The sequence below is a fragment of the Mercenaria mercenaria genome, chromosome 15 (assembly GCF_021730395.1).
Source record: "Mercenaria mercenaria strain notata chromosome 15, MADL_Memer_1, whole genome shotgun sequence".
Classification (NCBI taxonomy): Eukaryota; Metazoa; Mollusca; class Bivalvia; order Venerida; family Veneridae; genus Mercenaria; species Mercenaria mercenaria.
Genome location: NC_069375.1, coordinates 57662899 through 57685271, shown reverse-complemented (window position 1 = coordinate 57685271; position 22373 = coordinate 57662899). Strand labels below are relative to the sequence as shown.

The following is a 22373-nucleotide window of genomic DNA, read 5'->3' as shown; positions in this document are numbered from 1 at the left end:
ACCAGTATTGATCACCGTAATTTTATCATGTAACTTTATTACTGTCGAAAAACTGCATTAGATTTAATAGGGAAAGCATTTGGATGAGTTTCAAAGTGTGCATCGATTTTACCAAGCGAAACAGCGTCGTTCTGCCAGAAAAGACCTAAATTGGTTGCTGCAGACACAGTTTATATGAGATTGAAATGAGCTGTGCCATGAGAAAAACCAGCATGTGTGTTTGTGACCAGCATGCATTCGCGCAGTCTGGTCAGAATCCATGCTGTTCTTTTTCAAAGCCTATTGGAATTAGAGAAACTGTCAGGCCATACCAAATTGATATGTCGTTCGTCGGAACTACCGCATCAATAATTTCATTCCCGAGAAAAAAAAATAAAAATCGCCCGCCCGCACGTACATAAAAATCTCCGAAAAAAAATTTTTTTTTCCGATTACGCGGTCCGGAATAATAACGGCAAAACAGGTTTTATCGCTGTTTTAATGCGTCAAAGTGAGATTGATCGGATTTCATGCGTCCGTAATACATGTAGCTGATGTCCCAAACTCAAAAAGTCAGGAATTATGGTGTTGTTCGTCATTTGTTTTAAGTCTGGGGTGTCTGTGCTAGTGCCACACATGGCCTTCGATGTGCCGGTAGGTAATGAAGTAGGCACATTCTACTTTTGTTCAATACAGTGAAAAGAACGAAGCCCGACTTGTAAGACGTGCACGGGGATGCAGTTAAAAGTATTTGGAAATATTGTTCAGATATAAAGTTTTCAAACCATTTGTTATCACTTGTTTAGTTCAGCCTGTTAGATCTAGAGCCCAAAGCTGAGGCCAACTACTATCTTAAAAAAATATTTGTTCACAGATCCTGACCGACCTATCACATTGTCTCGGCCCAAATCTTTTAGAACGTAACTTCTTTAGTGCAGCAGTCAGATATTCTATCAAAACGCATTTAGTCAATTTAAAAATTGTTTAGCTTTTCAAATAAGTAGTGTTGATATGAAAATAATTTCTAACAAAATCTGTCCTTTTGTAACCCCAGTTTTGCCTGTTTGTACACATGATGCCAGGATATATTAATTGGCTGTAAATTGATTGAACAAAAGAAACTGAAAAAATCCCAGACCTCCCCAACTCTAAATTTCTAGTTCAGTCAAAGCACAACAAACATCACTTTTAAGGGTGGCCATATTGGGATATTCTTTGTGCGTCTGTTATCATTTTTGCCTGAAATGAATCTCTACCACAAAAACTTAAGCTAGCCTGATCTGTTAAGAAATTATTCCAAAGGGATTTGAGCAATGTCGAAGCATCTGTCTGCCCAACTCCGTTTGGTCTCACTGGTCAAGTGGTTTATTACTTCCCCTCACCTCTGTGGTTTGGAGTTCCACTAGGGGCACAAATTTGTTCATGTGTCAAAGCCATCTAACTGTGTTTCAGAAGAAATGTTATTCCACACATGTGCCTGTTTTGTCTTAAATATTCCTCATCCTGTGCCGTTAAATAGGCACGCCTTCAGATTAATGTAGAAAAATCAAAATTAAAAATAAGACACATCCCTTAGAAATTATATTTACAAAATAAAAAAAAAACAACAAAGTGATTCAGTGAGTTTTGGCAAGAATTTATTTGCAAAATCATTCATGTCGTCGTTAAAACATATAGAAAAGCTATATACTGTGTTACCCACACTGTAAATGTTTGATTTCTGTGTTATTTCTAAAGAAATGTTAACTTTATGTATAATCATAACCGCCTCCTCAAGGGTCCAAGCTCGGAAAAAAAAAATAAAAAAAGCCCGCTCGCTCCATGTAAAATCTACCCGCCTCTGAAAAAATCAAAATTGAGAAAAAAAAAATAAAATAAAAATTTCGCTCGCTCGCTCCTATTTTTTTTGAAAATTTTCCGAAGAACTATTAATCAATTTGGTATGGCCTCAGCGAACAGCATGGAACTGCACAGTCTGGTCTGGATCCATGCTGGTCGCAAACGCACTATGCTGGTTTTCTCATGGCACGGCTCAAATGAACATGCAAAATGACTGCCAACTTGAGAAATATATTTTAATTGATGTAAATTCTTCAGAGATATTGCTTAAGTACAGATTTAATTAGCGTGATGGTAATGATAATATATGATGGTTATGTTGCCTAGCAACAGATTTAGCTTTAATGAAAACTACGATATTATGATGGAAACGAATAAAACTACTGGAAAGATCAGTGTAGGCCTTAGTATGTTCTCGATTTAAGATGCCAAACTTTTATGACATAATCTGATTTTATAGATGTTTTACAATGTTGCCATATCTACATCAAGATTTAATTGATAGTATGGTAGGTGTTTTTAGATTGATTGCAGGACTGGTGGATAATGTAACTAGGAAACTTTTGCTTGATTACTGCTTTTAGCTAGATGTCCCTGTATTAGTTCTTTGTTATAGTAAGGTATAGCATTTAATAGTTCGTCATTAAAAAAATTGTTATAGTCAAACATGTATTTAGCAGCCACCCAAGGGAGTTCCAGAAAGTAGTTACTAACTTACTGTAAAATCATTTAATTTCTTGGGCATAAAATTTCGTGGTTTCTGTCAAAATGGCATTTTTGTGAGGATACGACTTTGTGAACATAAAATTAAATTGGAATTTTACTTGTTCATTGGGATTAGATTTTGTGAATTGACTTGACGACTAAATCCACGAAAATTAATCCCCCCACAAATAATGATTTCACAGTATTTTAGAACAATTTAAGTCAAATCTGTAACATATTTTAGCCTTTTTGTGGTTGAAAATCGTGACTGTTAAGTCATAAGGCCTGGTCATACAGACCAGGCCAGAGTTTCGCTTTAATAAAATGTATTTTGAGACAGTCAAAATAGACAATTTCAGGAAGCCATGGCAGTGTCATCAGTTGAATAATAAACTAGGGGAGCTCAGTTCTTGTTCTGATCTAGTTTTTAGTGTCATGTGAACTAGAAGTAAAAAATCATATATTTTGCAGAATTTACATGTAGGCAATAAAAGACAAGTTGTGTGTTTTCAGATTTTAATTGAACAAACAAATATACGTGTCTAGGGCAGGAAACACAAAAAAATTTACCAGTAAAAATAGCAAAACTGCAAAACCAGGGGGGTGCTGAAGGCGACAGTTGTTTATATTTGAATGTAAATATATATATTTCTAACAGCATTTTATAGCAGAATCAAGTTTTATAGTAGGCCTCATGTCTGATGCTAGAAATGTGAATTTGTAGGTTTCAAGAAGCCCCCGTTGTATCAAGATTGCATAGACATACACATCAATAAAAGGCTTGTTTATCATAATTTTACTTGAAATGAAACAAGAAGTTCTCTAGGTATATTTATTATGAAGCTGTAAGGGAAGTAAAGTTCAAACGACCTTTGATGAGGAAAGCTGTCATTTCTAATAATAACCTCAATAGAAGCATGAAGAAATTAGTGTTTCAGCAGAAAATTTAATTGATTATTTTGCTATTAAGGAGTGTTCAAAAGTTGGCGTTGAAATATTTGTCACTTAAGACATCTTGATTATGCATACGTATTAATGATAATGAATACTTCTCTTTACATGTAAGGTTGGAAAATTGACAGTTTTCTGTCACTTAAAGTTTATTTCCGTTAACTTGTCAGTCAGGGGTGTAACTGTTTTAAGTTATGTAACCTATTTCAGTTACTTTTTCAAGCATTTTATAACCTTTATTAGTTATAAAATATAGTTAACTCAGGTAAGTTATTCGAAAAAAGTCTTTTTACTGTTCTCACAAAGTGACCTTTAAAATCAAATTAGTAGCAAACTATGGTTAATCAAATTCTCTTTTAGTCTGAGCATGACCTGATAAGCATAATTGGATACTAATGAGATATTAAGAGTTATATAACTTTAAAGCTTTTGCGTAAAACTTTATCAGCCTTGCGTTAAAATTTTTACTGCATAGCTGGAAAGATAAAAGGTCAAGGATTCAGGAAATAATTGCATTAGTCTCATTCAAAATGAGGAATTGGCACTGGAGGGCTTTGTAATATTTTATGATAACTGAAACAAGTTATCAAAGTTTAACCAATAACTCAAATTGGTTATAAACTGTGATAACTTGAAACAGTTACACCCCTGACTGCTTGTCATCTTCACAAATAAATCATACATGTTTTATTTCTTTTTGATAAAAAGATTTAAAGTTAATCTTTACATGTTGTTGGGTTTGTTGCTGAGATAGGCATTTTAACTTTTCAAGGACGGTAATTTCTTATTTTGAATGGTAATGCTTGCATGAAATTTACATAATTAATAGGAGTCGCAGAATGTAAATTATCATGCCTTTGTCAAAGACCAAGAAAACAATGTCTATAAGCCTCAGTCATTCTGTAGCCCAGATTCCACAATGTTTTAAGTCTGAACTTAAGACATGGGCTTAAAGTCAATGAACCTCTTTCTTCATGCATCTGAACTTGATAAAATCTGCAGGCCTTATTTATAAGGACTATCCTCAGGCAAAATATTGTGAAAATCTAGTCTTTTGACAAAACTTAGAATGAATCTTTACAAATTGTCAAAGTGAAATGGTCGGACTTACTAAATCAATAATGAATACGAGTCTAGGAGTTTTAACCATTACTTTGCTATATTTCTATAATGAACTTGTCCATCTTTCAATTTGGACAGTACCATTATTTGTCAAAAGGGGTGCATATAAAAAAAGATACTGACTGAATGGCGAACAGTGCTGATCATGATCAGACTGCACTGATGTGCAGGCTGATTATGATCTGCACTGGTCGCAAAGGCAGAATCAATCGTGTCCAGCTTTATAGGAGTCTTAATAAATTGGGCATTTAATATTAAGATTTGGTCATTGACAAGGTCATTTCTGTTCCATAACTAGGTCATATAACTGTTTGGGTATCTCAAGTAACAAAAAAGGCTGCTTCCTAGCATTCTATAGAACTGTCTGACCATCCCAACTCACCTTGTCCTAAGCCGAGCTTAGAATGCATTACTCTGCCGTCAGTACCTCTGAGTTATGTCCCTTTTTCATTCCTTGTCAGGAACGTAACTTGAGAACTATGCAAGAGGTTTACTTCGAACTATAAAGACATGTAGGTTGCAACAAGGTCACATTATTATTTTACTGTTTAGAAAAATAAATGCAGTACAGTTTTTCTCCAATTACCAGTGTGTCACCATTCCTGGATTTATAGCAAGCTTAACACAAAAACTTAACTTGGAATCAAGGTCAGTATTAAAAAAAAAAATAGAAAAATGATTTCTGGTCAACAATTCTAGATACCGGTACATGAGATACAGGTGAGATATTACAATGAATGTTGATATGTAGGTAGCTTATTAAGGCATTCTATAGAATCAGGGACACAGGTTACGTTAACCGCCAACCATTACGTACTTTAAATACTGTTTAAAAAGCTTGCTAAACCTTAAACAAATGCTTGTTCAGTGTTTAAAAAGTTTCAATGGAGATTACAGCTGTTCAAAAATAATTGCCTTGTAGGATTTTTATGTATTTTGCAGATAGTCAGAAATGCTGTATGACTTGATGTGTGTTACAGGTTCTCTTTCTGATTTGATATATTATGTGATATATGATTTGATGTATATAATATGACTGTATGATTTGATGTATGAGTATATAATATGTATGATTTGATGTATGAGTATATAATATGTATGATTTGATGTATGAGTATATAATATGTATGATTTGATGTATTGAGTATATAATATGTTTGATTTGATGTATGTTATGTATTATTTGATGTATTTCTCTGCTGTGCAGAAATGCTGTATGATTTGATGTACAATGTATGTTTAAAGTTACCTATATTATTTAACATATGATATTATATATGATTTGATGTAAGATATATTATTTGATGTTTGATGTATGATTTGGTGTATTTTAAAGCTGTACAGGAAGAAAGACAGAGAAACAAGGAGAAGGGGGAGGGAGAGGCTGAGAGTACAGTTAATGCTAACTCTGACATGCCAGTGGAGAAAATCCTGGAGGCAGAACTTGCTGTCGAACCCAAGACAGACACCTACATTGATGCTCAGGTAGGGCTTGTAGTGGTGCTCAGATAAGACAGGACTGTACCGAGAATAAGAAGAGCTATTGAACTTGAGCTGTTTTCCCTGACACTGTCAGCATTGCTTTTGGGTTAAGGTTTTTTCACTACCTTACTTATTATATGTTTATAGTCTTTATTATCATCAAACCTCACATGATTGGTGTTGCTAAGGGACAGACATCTTGTTGTCACTGAGGTAACCCATGTTAAGTTTTATAACTTTATGGAACAGTTCAGCTTTCGTAAATTTTATCTTATACCCAACTCTAGATGTGAAGAATAGAATTGCTTTTAAATATAATTGATTCAAATCAGATATTGTATACACTGGCCCAGTAATTGGTTAAATTTAATGCATTTGTTATATGCCCGTCTCTGAAAGAGCAGGGCGTATTATGTGAACACCCGTGACGGCGGGCGGTCTGTGTCTAAAGCATGTCCGCTCTCTAAATCAAACAGTTTTCATCCTATCTTCACCAAACTTGCTGACAATGTTTTTAGGCATAATATCTCGACCAAGTTCGATAACAAGCCAAATCACCCCAGGCACTCTTGGATTATAGCCCTTGAATTACCCAAAAAACTGTGAATTTAGCCTTGTCCGCTCTCTAAGTAGAACAGTTTTCTTCTGATGAGCGTATTTTGTGACACTGAGTCTGGCACTTTTGTTATAATTAGCGAAATTTTTATTTTTACATTACCTAATGAACCAATTTCTGACAACTGTTCAGTTTAAAACAGAAAAATATCAACAAAACAAGTAACTTGTACATGTTTAGCAAATTATAGAAAATAATGATTCAAAATATCATTCTAATTATTTAAGGGAAGTATTAACATTACTGGGTCATTATGAACAACTAATTAACTAACAAATATATTCTTTAAGTACATTAAAAGCTTAGTCTGACATTGATGAGTTTGAATGTACCTGATTGATATATATAGTTGACATTTAGGTTTAATTGAGACTTGGGCAACATTTATGTCTGCTGTTTTAATGATGCAGTTGATAGATGTTTAACCTACAAATGTTGATAATTATGTAATCAGTCCTCTTCATGTCTGAAATAGATTATTCCATTTCAAAATTAATTCATTCAGTACATATTAAAATATTTTATTAGCCCACCATCATCAGATGGTGGGCTATTAAAATCACTCTGCGTCCGTGGTCCGTCCGTCCGTCATTCCGTCCGTCCGGCCGTCCGTTAACAATTTCTCGTTATCGCATCTCCTCAGAAACTACTGGGGGGATTTTGACCAAACTTTGTCAGAATGATGTATTGATACCCTAGTTGTGTCCCCCTGAAAATCAGACTGGTTCAACAATTTATGAGTGAGTTATGGCCCTTTGTTTATTTCTATAATTTATATAGATTTATATAGGGAAAAACTTTGAAAACCATCTTGTCCAAAACCACAGAGCCTAGGGCTTTGATATTTGGTATGAAGCATCATCTAGTGGTCCTCTACCAAGATGATTCAAATTATTTCTCTGAGGTCAAATATGGCCCCGCCCTGGGGGTCACATGGTTTATATAGACTTATATAGGGAAAAACTTTGAATAACCTCTTGTCCAAAACCACAGGGCCTAGGGCTTTGATATTTTGTATGTGACATCATCTAGTGGTCTTCAACTAAGATTGTTCAAATTATAGCCCTAGGGTCAAATATGGCCCCGCCCTGGGGGTCATATGGTTTACATAGACTTATATAGGGAAAAACTTTGAAAATCTTCTTGTCCAAACCACAGAGCCTAGGGCTTTGATACTTGTAATGTAGCATCATCTAGTGGTTCTCTACCAAGTTTGTTCAAATTATCCTCCTAGGGTTAAATATGGCCCCGCCCCGGGGGTCGCATGGTTCATATAGACTTATATAGGGAAAAGCTTTTAAAATGTTCTTGTCAGTAACTACAACATTCAAACTTGGACCACATGTATATTTTTGAGAGGCAAGATGAACCTTGACATGAGTTGACCTTGATTTTGACCTAGTGACCTACTTTCACATTTCTGTAGCTACAGCCTTCAAATTTGGACCACATGCATAATTTTGTGCACTGGAAAAAACTTTGACCTTTATTTTGACCTAGTGACCTACTTTCACATTTTTGAAGGTACAGGCATCGAATTTGGACCATATGCATAGTTTCGTGTTTCAAAATGAAATTTGACATTGATTTTGACCTAGTGACCTACTTTAACATCTCAAGCTACAGCCTTCAAATTTGGACTACATGCATAGTTTTGTGTACCGAAAAAAACTTTGACCTTGACATTGACCTAGTGGCCTACTTTCACATTTTTGAAGGTACAGGCTTCAAATTTGGACCACATGCATAGTTTTGTATTCCGAAATAAAATTTGACCTTGATTTTGACCTAGTGACCTACTTTTACATTTCTCAAGCTACAGCCTTTAAATTTGGACCACTTGCATAGTTTTGTGTACTGAAATGACCTTTGACCTTTACATTGACCTAGTGACCTACTTTCACATTTCTAAGGTACAGGCTTCAAATTTGGACCACATGCATAGTTTTGTATTCCGAAATAAAATTTGACCTTGATTTTGACCTAGTGACCTACTTTTACATTTCTCAAGCTACAGCCTTCAAATTTGGACCACATGCATAGTTTTGTGTTCCGAAACAAACTTTGACTTTTACATTGACCTAGTGACCTACTTTCACATTTTTGAAGGTACAGGCTTCAAATTTGGACCACATGCATAGTTTTGTATTCCGAAGTAAACTTTGACCTTGATTTTGACCTAGTGACCTACTTTTACATTTCTCAAGCTACAGCCTTCAAATTTGGACCACTTGCATAGTTTTGTGTACTGAAATGAACTTTGACCTTAAGATTGACATAGTGATCTACTTTCACATTTCTGTAGCTACAGGCTTCAAATTTAGGACCACATGCATAGTTTTGTATACGGAAACAAACTTTGACCTTGACATTGACCTAGTGACCTACTTTCACATTTTTGAAGGTACAGGATTCACATTTGGACCACATGCATAGATTTGTGTTGTGTACGGAAATGAAATTTGACCTTGAGCTAGTCAATAAGTCCTGAAATTTGGAACACTCAAAAATGGCACATTGGTGGGCACCAAGATCACTCTGTGATCTCTTGTTCAGTTGGTAATTTAACTGGGTTGTGTTTGAGTCACTGATTGAAGATTTAAAAAAGTCTTACAGCTTGGAATCATAGCATGTGTGGTTGTAATATATACATGGTATAATATTGTATCTGGTGGCAGACTCTGTATCAAGAATTTGAAATACTATTTTGCCCCCGGTGTCAAAGACCCAGAAGGCATATAGTGTTTGAAAGTTCCATCAGTTCGTCTGTTTTACTTGCTGGTGTTCTCAACTTCTCTTACAGTTTCCATGAAACTAAAATAAAACTTGGTATACATCATCAACATAAAATGGACATGCGCATATACTCTGGACTTTGATGTCCGCATATTATCTTGGGGGGGAGGGAAGGGTGGGGGTTATGGCTCTTTGTGAGACTTTGAAATATTACAACTACATCAGAACATCGAGTATTCAACTTTTCTTACCAATTATGGTATCAAGAAAATTTTAGCAACAGAAGGTAGTACATGTATTGATTAAGACGGTGGTCATTCAATATAGAGGTTGACGGTTCAACACCATCTGAGATCATGTTGGCGCACCATAGAATAAAGTCTTTATTTAACGAGGCAACACAGTTGGGCATACCCAGTCTTCCCTGTGAGCCTAGTCCATATTACATCGCAACTGCTTGACAGTTATGCAAAATACATGCAAGCTTCAAACTTTCATCACAATAAAGCTGTATAATCAAAAACAAAATGGAGTGAACTAAAGTGTTTCATTATTGTTTTGTCTTTTATACAGAAAGATGCTGTAACCAACATATGTCAGGCTGCAGATAAACAGTTGTTTACGTTAGTAGAATGGGCTAAGCGTATACCTCACTTTACTGAACTGCCGTTAGACGATCAGGTCATACTCCTTAGAGCAGGTAAAATGAGCCACGCCATGAGAAAACCAACATAGTGCGTTTGCGACCAGCATGGATCCAGACCAGCCTGCGCATCCGCATGTGCAGTCTGGTCAGGATCCATGCTGTTCGCTTTCAAAGCCTATTGCAATTAGAAAAACCGTTAGCGAACAGCATGGATCCTGACCAGACTGCGCGGATGTGCAGGCTGGTCTGGATCCATGCTGGTCTCAAACGCACTGTGTTGGTTTTCTCATGGCGCGGCTCAAATAATGCTGACTTTTCGTTAGAATGATCAGACACCTTAATATATGAAACATGTTTTATCAACAGGGAGAGCACATATCTACGGATCTTAGGGTCGTGAGTTTGATCCCCGTAAGGGACGTATGTTCTCCATGATGATTTGATAAAACACATTGTGTCTGATATCATTCGTCCTCCACCTCTGATTCATGTGGGGAAGTTTGCAGTTACTTTCGGAAAACAGGTTTGTACTGGTACAGAATCCAGGAACACTGATTAGGTTAACTGCCTGTCCACTGCAGGGAATCACCTGATCAAAATAATCTCTAAACCAAAATAAATTTATGAATAATATGGGATAATATTGAAGAAACTTTTGCTGTGAATCTAAAATATAGCCTATCATATTGCAACATTGATGTATCCTAAAACTAAATAGATTTCAATCACAGTCACCTTCTGATTATCTGGAACACTTCAAGAAACTGAGACTTTTTATTTTCCTTAGTGTTTGTAATTACAGGATATCTATCATCATTGTCAACTACATTATAATTTAACAATATCATTAGTCATACATTAGGCTATGTTTAAATTTCATTTCGTATCATGGTAGGAAATTGATTCATGTTCTTCAGATCATAACTTTGGTTTAGAGATTATTTTGATCATGTGATTCACCACATTGCTGTCGTTACATATTTAACTGAAATATATATATATAAATAAGTGTCGTGCCAAAATCGGTAAATCTGAATGAAATTATTTATGATCTGATTTTATTTCATAATAGAAATTCATATTGAGAATTAAAATCCTTCAGTGCAGTCGAAACTGTCTTAATATATTCTGTAAATTATTGATATGTCATAAGAGAACCACATGGTGATTTTCTTTCAGGTTGGAATGAATTATTGATAGCTGCGTTCTCTCATCGATCGATCTCTGTGAAAGACGGCATACTGCTTGCCACAGGTCTTCATGTACATAGGAGTAGTGCTCATCAGGCTGGCGTCGGTACCATATTCGACCGTGTATTGACAGAACTAGTGTCCAAAATGAGGGAGATGAAAATGGACAAGTCAGAACTTGGCTGTCTACGTGCCATTGTACTCTTTAATCCAGGTAATGAAGTCTGTACCATTAGTAAAATTTTCAACGGGAGAATACCTCCAACAAATTTCTATGTTTGCTGTAAGTTCAAAACTAATTAAGACGGTTTTTTATCAGTGGCATTTTGTATTTAAAAAAAAAACAGAAGGGTTACCAGACAGTAGATAAGAAAATCCTCAAAACCTCTCACATTTCTTTAACGGGAAGATTCAAATGGTATAGTATCTAAATCAAATATGTTTTATGAAAAATGAGTACTTTCATACCGGATGTACAGAGTGCTCAGTTTTACTCTATTCGCTGAATAGATCCTTAGTGTAGTCTGAGGGAACAAAGTGTTGATCAAAAATTAAAATACTAAAAGTTAGGCGGTTTCTGCTATGAATTTTGTTGGAATTTCATTTCTGTTGGAGGTTAGTCCATTTGTTTCATGACAATGATTGTTTTGAATAATGGAATTTCAGAATCTACTGAAAATCCTAGTGTCTCATTTTAAAATGATGATGAGATTTCTTTAGTTTCATTTGTTTCGCTGCTCATTTGGGACTGGGAAGTTACATGAAGTTATTTTGTCTTACAGATGCTAAAGGATTAACAAGTGTACAAGAGGTGGAGCAGTTAAGAGAAAAAGTTTATGCGTCTTTGGAGGAGTATTGTAAATCACGTTATGTTGATGAACCAGGACGTTTTGCCAAGTTGTTACTGCGATTACCAGCTCTGCGGAGCATCGGTCTTAAATGTTTAGAACATTTGTTTTTCTTTAAACTCATTGGCGACACACCGATCGACACGTTTTTAATGGAGATGTTGGAAACACCGAGTCCCGCGTCATGACTGTACTGTAGCAGAGACGCATATTAAATTGCTTGTCGCATTTTTGTCGTAGCGTTTTATAAGTACAGTCAGACCAGAAAACTGTATATTTGTATAATAGAGAAAGGTTTGTGAAAACGAAATGTGCTTCAGTGTGTTTTTACAACTCTTGATATTACTTTTAAGACTGCTGTTCAGTGTCGGAAAAATTTTGAAATGGGGAGCTGGAGGGCGGGGCTTCTGTCACAGCTTCTAATAGCGGGATCTGTAGGCGACTTTTAAGGGCATCGCTTTTTGTGGCAGGATATTTTCAAAGGCCCTGTCTGTTTCTGACAATAGTGGCTGATGTGTCTTTCAAAAGATTTTTGTAATGTACTTTTTTTAGGCCTTTTTCTTGTATTGACTATTTTTAGAAGGAAATAAACTTTGTAGTTAATGACAGTACAGTAAAAATAAAATGGATAGGGCTTAAGATGTAGTGGTTTGAAAATTCGAAATTTTTCTGGGAAAGCTATTCTACAATGACTAAAGGTATAGTCAGCTTTGAATTCTCGACAGTGAAACAATTTCTTTATGCTTAAAGGAATATTACTCACTGAAAGTTAAAAAAAAGTTTGCTGAAACTTGTTGAAGAAAATCTTTGTTATGTATGTTTACCACAGATGAAAGTTTGAAATTTGTATTAATAACTGCGCATTGAAGTCATCTCGAACCCATATTAACTTACAGTTTATTGATGAATTTAGAAATTCTGATTGATTAGTAGCATGTAGATTAAGTACACCCTGTAGGTGTTTGTTGTTTAAGTTTACAGTTAATGTTTACACTTTAGAAGACAATCTCTCATTTCATTTGAATAAGTAATCACTGCGGATGCACTTGCTTCTGATCAGGAAGATCACGAACCACCGAGGCAAGGTTATTTAGTCATATATAGGTGATTCACTGAAGGCAGTATTGGCAATGTGCTGCTTTTTGAAATAACTTAATTTCTCCTCCAACTAAAGAAAAATAGTATTGGGATAAGAGTCTAGATTTCAGTGACCACTTGGCACAAATTATTTTTAGAGGTGATTCCCTGAACGTTGTATTATTCTGTATTCTTAGCACAAAGATGTCGGGATTATTTTTTTGTTTGTTATTTTATTTATGCATCAACTTGCGATGCAATAAAAATGCCTGCATGTAAGTTGTACATACTCATTTTTCATCAGAATGTTTATTGATAAATATCAACGTCCTTTAACACACAGAATAACCAACTGAAATTATAGTCCAATTGAAAAAATATTTCCTGGGAAAGTACACTTGCACTTTGTTCGCTTAGACTTGACAAGACCAGCAAATTATCTTGGGATTTGCTGGGACCCGACGATGTGTCTGAGAAAAGGGCGGTGTTTGAAGTATCTGAATTCAAGGGAATGAAGTTTGACTGTATATTAACAATATAGTAAAAGAAATTGTTGCTGGTGTTATAAAATCTGCCTATTTTAGACATAAGTGTGGTCCTTTGTTAAAATTATGTCATATGATCTTGTTAATGATTATGTTAGAGAAATTAAAAATATTTTGAAGGAGTAAGGGAAAAATATTCTTAGCCTGAAAAGTCTTAAATGCATCTACAAATATAAAAGACTTGCTTTTGAAACCTTGAGATTTTGCTTTGTTTTTATAGTAAGATGCATACATGTATGCCTAAATGTAGAAAACTATATACTGTGAAATTGTTTAATCTCGTGGGCATGAAATTTTATGGCTTTTTCCAAAATGATGGTTATGGGATATGAATTTATGGATTTTAATGGTTGATGGCGACATGATTTGGAAGATTATTTATTGATTGGGAAGGTATTTTGTGGGTTCATCAACCACAAAATCCCTGAAAATTGGTCCCCATACAAATATGAATGATTTCATAGTACATGGCAGTTAGAAGCATTGACTGATAATTGCTTTCTTTCAGCTGCTCATTTTAAACTTATAGTTTAGGTTTTGCATGTACATTTTGAACATGTATTAGTGATTTATGTTAACATTGCATAGTTGTTAATTTAGAAACCTCAGATAATGAAATTCTGTACCTTCCCATACCTATCTAGTATAAGATAAGTATAAGAGCTAAACTTGTCAAATGAAGAATTCCATTTACTATGGTCTTTCTGTATAGATACAATTTTATATTTGGGGAAAATCAGTAAAGTACACATTATAGTCCCATTTATAAAGCAGATATTGATGGAGTTGTTAGTATTCTTATGATTTCTTGTTTGATTTTGAGTTTTCTTCGGTTTTCTACAGGGTTTGTGATTGCAGTTTGATATTCACTAGACGTTTAGAAGTCTTGTGAAGTGTTTTAGGTGCCTTAGATGTTGATATTGACAAAGTATTTATTATTATTACAAAATATTCTGAGTTTTTTTCGCTTTGAATCATGAACTATAACTGTGATTTTCTGAAGATTTTAAATGAAATGAAATTATTGTGGCTTTTTAATATGAGCCGCGCCATGAGAAAACTAACATAGTGGCTTTGCGAGCAGCATGGATCCAGACCAGCCTGCGCATCCGCGCAGTCTGGTCAGGATCCATGCTGCTCGCTTTCAAAGCCTATAGCAATTAGAGAGACCGTTACCGAACAGCATTGATCCTGACCAGACTGCGCGGATGTGCAGGCTGGTCTGGATCCATGCTGATCGCAATGCCACTTTGTTGGTTTACTCATGGTGCGGCTCATATAATGATTTAAGATCTCATTTATACGGCTTGTACTGGATTCAATAGAAAAATTACGCACTTTACATTAAATTTTATTCACTGTTACCTCCTTTGAAAAATTGATATTCCCTACCTTGATTGGTGTGATAAGATGCAAACTGTATCAGATGTCTTTGTTGTTATGAATCATGAGACAAATGGTATAAAGAGATGAATCACCTTTGTATTGTTGCATGAAACAGACAGTTGTCGTAGTAATATAAATTTGATAAAGAAACAAAAACTTAAGACGTGTATCAATTTCATATACCAAATCAGTGAACATAGATTGAGTAACCTTTGCATCACATTTCGTTTTGTGATTTGATAGACAGCAGTCTTAATCAATTTATTAAATATTCGCAATTTGTAATTGTATATACTATTAAAGGTAATGATTTTTAGTATTAAAAAAGGTTTTCAATTCATATCTCTTTGATGAAAAAAATAGCAAGAAATAAAACCCTCTTGACTATTTCCACAGCTTTAGTACCTTTTATAGAATACTACGTTTCATTCTTAATGGTATGACATTGTCCATACTGCTTGTTTTTAGAAAGGAGCTTATTTGTTACTCAGTAAGTGCTACCGATTGTTTTGAAGTTTGCATATTTTATGATCATATATTGTTCTTTATATATATATATATATATAGTTACGATGTACATGTCTTTGTATAGGTTTGTTCACCACTATATTATATGGAGAAATGTGTTATATATACATTTGAGCCGTGCCATGGGAAAACCAACATAGTGGGTATGCGACCAGCATGGATCCAGACCAGCCTGCGCATCCGCGCAGTCTGGTCAGGATCCATGCTGTTCGCTAATAGTTTCTCCAATTCCAATAGGCTTTAAAAGCGAACAGCATGGAGCCTGACCAGACTGCGCGGATGCGCAGGCTGGTCTGGATCCATGCTGGTCGCATACCCACTATGTTGGTTTTCTCATGGCACGGCTCATTTATTGTACCTGTTGTGATAGCCATTCTGTAATTAATTTGGGCAATCGAGATTCAGCAGTTGTTAAATTTCACATCGACCTCATCTTGTTGTTTTAGTTTGGTAGAAAATGAATTTCTTAGAACCATAAGATAGTGAACTGGTATTGACTCTGGACGGTTCCCATATGATAGTGAACTGGTATTGACTCTGGACGGTTCCCATGTGATTACATACTCTTGTTAAATGGAAGTTTAAGTCTAAGCTCACAGTTGACATCAGAGGCATGCAAAAAGCTATGTTCAGCCACATGTAGACCTTAAACCCAGCTGCTGCTTAATGCTAGAAGCATATTGTGATTTTTGCTTAGAAACAACTTGCCTTGTTGACAGTAAGCTTAGAACAGAACAAGTCCATACTTCAAAATTGTATTTTTTAATTTTGCATTCTACAGTTTAAATATAGGCGTATGAAATCAGAAGATATACTGTGATTTTCTTTTCTAGAGATTGCATTTATTTTCTAAATTTTAAAGATTTTAAGAAGAAAAAACACATTTCTGCAGTGAATGTATGGTCCTTAAAGACTGAGGGAAGTATGGTGACCAGTCACAGTAAAGTAACCATGCCATTGGTCGATTTAAAGCTAAGCACCTACCATAGCCATTGGTCACTTTCAAACTGAGCATCAACCAGTCAGACGCCTGAGATTTGAGACTCCACCCCGATTTATATTTTGATGTGATCAGATCTCTTTTTTGCTCCAGCATCCTGTGAAATCCAGAAATAAATTTACTGACCTGTACCATTAATTTTCATCAGTTTTATGACATCCCTAGAATCCCAGATTGGCATGGATTTTGCCAGTGTAAAGGGAGGTAAATAAAAACTTGACCACCTTAAAGGGAGACAATTATGATTCATGAAGATTGTGGGCTAATTGATACTAAAACTCTAGATTTAAAATTTGCATAATCAGGAAAAGATTGAAGTGCTAAATGAAGATTAAAGTTGTGAATACAGATCATCTTAGATATGTATATATATATATATTCTTGATTTATCAGTTGATTGTATATAATTGTTGTAAAATGTAATTATTGTTGATTTTTAGTGGGTGGCTTTTAGAGTTTACTTGACGGAATATGTTTCTTTCATTTCATTGTAACAGGGGTAAATTTGGCATATGAGCCGCGCCGTGGGAAAACCAACATAGTGGCTTTGCAACCAGCATGGATCCAGACCAGCCTGCGCATCCACGCAGTCTGGTCAGGATCCATGCTGTTCGCTAACAGTTTCTCGAATGGCATTAGGCTTTCAAGCGAACAGCATGGATCCTGACCAGACTGCGCGGATGCGCAGGCTGGTCTGGATCCATGCTGGTCGCAAAGCCACTATGTTGGTTTTCTCATGGCGCGGCTCATACATGTAAAGCATGATTTTTTTTACAAGTACATTTTTCTGTTAAGAATAAGTAAATAAAGTAAAGAAAGATTGTTTTAAAGGTGTTGGTGTAGGACATACTAATGTTTACTTTGAAAGTGCTCCGCTTAATTGAAGATGGTAATGTTAATGCATTCATACATATTTGTAACTGGAGAATATTTGTAACTGGAGAAGTGAAGGTTTAAAGAGACCTGTTCTATTCTGTAACTAGGACCTGAAAAATTTAAGTATTCAAAAGGAAAAGTTTACTTGCTGTAATACGTATTTACACAGAAAATTTGATATCTACAAAGTCTGTACTACTTGCCGTTTCATTTTGTTAATAAAGTAACCCCTAAAGCATATTAAATATCTCATAACTTATCCCATTTAAGTTTTCTGCTCAATATCATTATAATATATCATCTGTCATTTTCTGTCATGAAAAAATAGAAATACGGCATTTTGATTTTTGAAAACTGGTGGGTCAGTGTTTACTTTTGACAAGAAAATATAAACGAATTTGTATCAGCTGAGTTACTAAAGTTTGACAGCTAGAAAATGTGGTAAAATGTCAGGATTATATACTTTAATCAGTTTCTTAAAAGATAGGGAACTTGACATTAATTTAGTATTCGAGATATTATTTGTCGAAAGTTCATTTTCACCAGAACTATGTCAAAAAGGCAAACTGCAAAAACAATTGTCTGTAATTAATGGTGAAATTCTTGGCATTTTCTAAGAAAATTCAGTTTAGACCCAGTTGATAATAAATATCTTTTCATTCAACAACCAGCCAGATTAACCCAATGCCAGTGATCTCACTTTTTGTTGATATTAAATAATCATAAATGCCTTAAATACAAGGGTTGATCAAGAAAAAATGTCACTGAGTCCTTTCAGATGTGATTTTCTATTGTTTTCTTACACAATTTCATAGCTCCAGAGGCATTGCTTCGGGATCAACCCTAATATTTTACGAAATGAAGTTTCAAATAAAATTACATTTTGCAGATCTCAATTAAATATGTTCTTTTCACACTTCATATTATTGTTGCATGCCTGTATCCTACAGTTTACATATGTGAAATTTTTTACGAAGTTAAGCTTTCCCCGTAAAAGAGTTGCAAGAAATTGCATGCTTATGCATTGTTGTTTGATTTAAATTGACTGACTGCAGTGTAATTGTTTTTGTATGCTGGTCTAAAGAATTTATGATGTAATAGCTCATGTATTATATATAATTTCTGATTACTAGACCTTATACACTTATGTGTCATTGATGGAATGTATTTTATGAGTTTTGTCTAGTAAGATCTTGTTAAACTTTGAATGTGTTTTAGTCAGTGACTTTTTGATTGAGTGGGTTAAGCTTGTTATTGACATTTTTCAATTTTGATTAATAGTAATCGAGGTGAATAGCATATTTGCACAGGGGTGCGTTCACTTAAGTTCCCAGTCGCAAAAATAAAGACAAAAAAAAACAATTTCGGAAGTGATTATAGTCTTGTGAAAATATTACTAGAATTCTCTTATAACGATAAAAAGTAAAGTCTTTTACAAAGAACGTTTATATGAGTGAATACAGTACATGGCCCCTTGCAGAATACATGAAGTGAAACATTATTTTAACTGTCATTTTAATAATTCCCAAGCATTGTTATTACTGTATGTATATTAAAAAGAAAAGCTTGTATCTTGTATTTTAGGATATCATGCTTTTATTAGTTGTATTCTATCACCCTCATCAAATAAAACTTCAAAATGAAACTTTTATGTTTTGCTATATACCTATATATCTATATTGCTATATATCAGCGGAAGTTTAAAATGTAACAACTGTCCGGGCATTAACACACGACTGCTTACCACTTACGTGAATTCCAAGATTTTTTGCAACACTAAATTTTTAACTGGTGAAAAATGTGGGACGTACAGTAAGATATGCACCTCGGCAGTAAACTACAGTAAATATCAAAGTAAGGTTTTGATGTCAAAATAAAGAACTGTTGATATATCTGTATTTTAGAAGTTGATTGAATCTATCTTTAGAACTTTCTTTTGTCGGCTTGGACACAAGGTTGCACGAGATTAAAGTATTTCTTCTTCAAGGCTTTAGTCATTTTGAACACTTGCTGTCCTGAAACATAAATGTATTTTGCCGGGTCTAATCCAAAGTCACATAGTCAGTGCTGTCATCTGCATAGCAAGTATTGCTACCCATGCAATTGAATGATTATGTTGCTTACCTCGCACTCTTCAAGTGGTAGAAGATGTTCCTTTAAGACATGGGATACTATTCTGCTGTTGAATATATTTTCATGTGTTAAGTTTGTATTAATTTGTTTTAACTTGATTGTGATGAAAGCTTCCACTCTCTAGTCTGCTTCCCTAAAAAAAAACTGGTGTGGTAGGAGAAGTCCTGGTCGTGACCCCAGTGGGGCTTGAACCCACGCCCCTGGATTGAGCAGTGGACATCCATTAGACCACCGCTCCACTCCATGTGTTTGATGTCTACTGCAGTCATTTTTAGTTAGACTGTTTGAAAAATGAGAGCTATCCTCACATTGGCGTTTGCATTGGTATCGGTGTAACACTTCGGTTAAGTTTTTCGTACAATTCTACATACTAACAAAACCTTTTGACATATAACTTTGATACTTTCAACACTTTTGTACCATCACCATGTCTAGGTTTAGGCATGAGTACATTACTCCGTCAAGGATTTTGTCTGAACTATGGTCCCTTTTAACTTATAAATCTTGGTTACATTTTTCGTACCAGTACATATTTCGTGTAAACTGATTGACATGGTTTACAGCTAAATGAATTTAAACTTTTATTACGTTTTATTAGCTCGACTATTCGAAGAATAAGTAGAGCTATCCTACTCGCCACGGTGTCGGCGTCAGTGTCACACCTTGGTTAAGGTATTAGATCACTAATAGAGAACCTCCTTTTTGAAGAGTATTCAATTCCTACCATAAACCTACTTTTACTGCAGTTCTTAGGGGGGCGTAGGTTCAAGCCCTACTGTGACCAAATATTTTTTTTTCTTTATTTTCCTTTTTTCTAGTAAGTTTTTACTTCTTTCAAGACTTATTATTGATTTCTTGTACAAAAATGGAAAAAGATATATTTGATAAGGGATTTCTTGGTGTTCAAAGTGAATTTACTACTTAAATAGAAGTGGTAGAGTTACACATCTTTAAAAATATTGAGTTACATGCGGCGAAAGTCCTCTATTTTGCTTTTACTCTTAGATTATATATTGTGGAAGAAATTTATGTAGGTTTTACGTCAGCCCCAGGGTTATTTTGAAATGAAGTAAGCAAAATTCAAAACAGAAACACAGTATTCGACCTTCATTTTTCAATGTTGAAATATGAATTCTGTCTCATTAAATCCGTTTACTTGAGGCACCATAGAAAAAATGATACTGACATTTTTATTTTGTGTTTTATTATTGTTTACCAATAGTCTGATGTTTCTTTTATTAAAATTAATGGTAAAATGAGTTCTCTGCAAACGTTTTGGATAGTGGCCATCACTTTGAAATTTGTCTCTACTGGAGCTTGAGGAGGTACCATAAGTTATACAAAATTTATAAAAAACGCCACGGTAAAAGTTGTTTAAAAATTGCAAAATAGTGCGAAACACGGTTACCTTTCAGAATATACCAAGCAAAGGCCATTTTGAAAACATTACTATTAGTGATCTAATACCTTAAGTTTTTCGTACCAGTCCACATTTTGACAAAGTCTTTTGAGATAAAGCTTTGAAACTTTCAACACTTGTTTACCATCATCATGGCCAGTTATAGGCAAGAGCACATAACTCCATCAAGGATTTTGGCTGAATTATGGCCCCTTTTGACTTAGAAATCATGGTTAAGTTTTTCATACCAGTTTATATTTTGACAAAAGTTTTTTAAGATAAAGCTTTGAAACTTTCAACACTTGTTTACCATCACCATGTCCAGTTATAGGCAAGAGCACATAACTCCATAAGGATTTTGGCTGAATTATGGCCCTTTTTGACTTAGAAATCTGGGTTAATATTTCGTACCAGTTCATATTTTGACAAAGTCTTTTGAGATAAAGCTTTGAAACTTTCAGCACCTGTTTACCATCACCATGTCCAGTTATAGGCAAGAGTACATAACTCCATCAAGGATTTTGGCTGAATTGTGGCCCCTTTTGGCTTAGAAATCTTGGTTAAGTTTTTCGTACCAATTCATATTTTTTGTAAAGTGTTTGATATATGGCTTTGAAACTTTTATCACTTGTTTAGTATAATAGTCTCTATCTGTAGGAAAGAGAACATATTAACTCTGTCATCTATTTTGGCTGAATTATGGCCCTTTTTGGACTTTGAAATTGGTTCTGTTTTCATGCAAGTCCATGTTTTGTCAAAACTATTTGACATATGGCTTTTAAACTTTGAACACTTGCTTATCATTATGATTTACATCTGTAGGCAAGAGTACATAACTATTTTGACTGAATTATGGCCCTTTTTGGACTTTGAAATTGGCTCATATATTGCCATTTAGTGCAAGACTTATCGAAATCAAAGTAATACAGGAACATTGTTTGTCTAATCTATTTATTGCTTTTTTCTGAATATCCGTGGAAATATTTTGACCCCATTCTTCAATCAGTTCTTCGAATAGTCGAGCGTGCTGTCATCAGACAGCTCTTGTTAAGCTCACCTGAACCGTTGTTTCAGAGTGAGCTATTAGTATAAGTGGATGGTCCATCGTCTACATAAACAGCTCGTCTGAAATAATTACTGGGCAAACGAATTGGTTAACATACAGAGGCACATTCCACTTTACTAATATCTCTACAAGTTTGATGAACTGTACCTTCTGCCATCAATAGAAATGCTACTAAGTATTCCTACTGTCGCAGACTGACAATTGAATCAATAAAATATTATTTTTTTTTTATAAAACAACAAGTGAAAT

General features: G+C 34.8%; 1 protein-coding gene across 2 annotated transcripts in view; it reads left to right on the top strand.

Annotated features, from left to right (window-relative positions):
- The window catches only part of LOC123555699 (retinoic acid receptor RXR-like), a 35672-nt gene extending 16501 nt beyond the window's left edge, over positions 1–19171 (top strand). For both annotated transcript variants that reach the window (XM_053525330.1, XM_045346291.2), the window contains 4 exons: positions 5933–6081; positions 10004–10130; positions 11256–11480; positions 12049–19171. In XM_053525330.1, the coding sequence (XP_053381305.1) occupies positions 5933–6081; positions 10004–10130; positions 11256–11480; positions 12049–12302 (755 nt within the window). In that variant the 3' untranslated portion in view covers positions 12303–19171. The remainder of the gene's footprint in view (positions 1–5932; positions 6082–10003; positions 10131–11255; positions 11481–12048) is intronic.
- The last annotated feature ends 3202 nt before the right edge of the window (positions 19172–22373 follow it).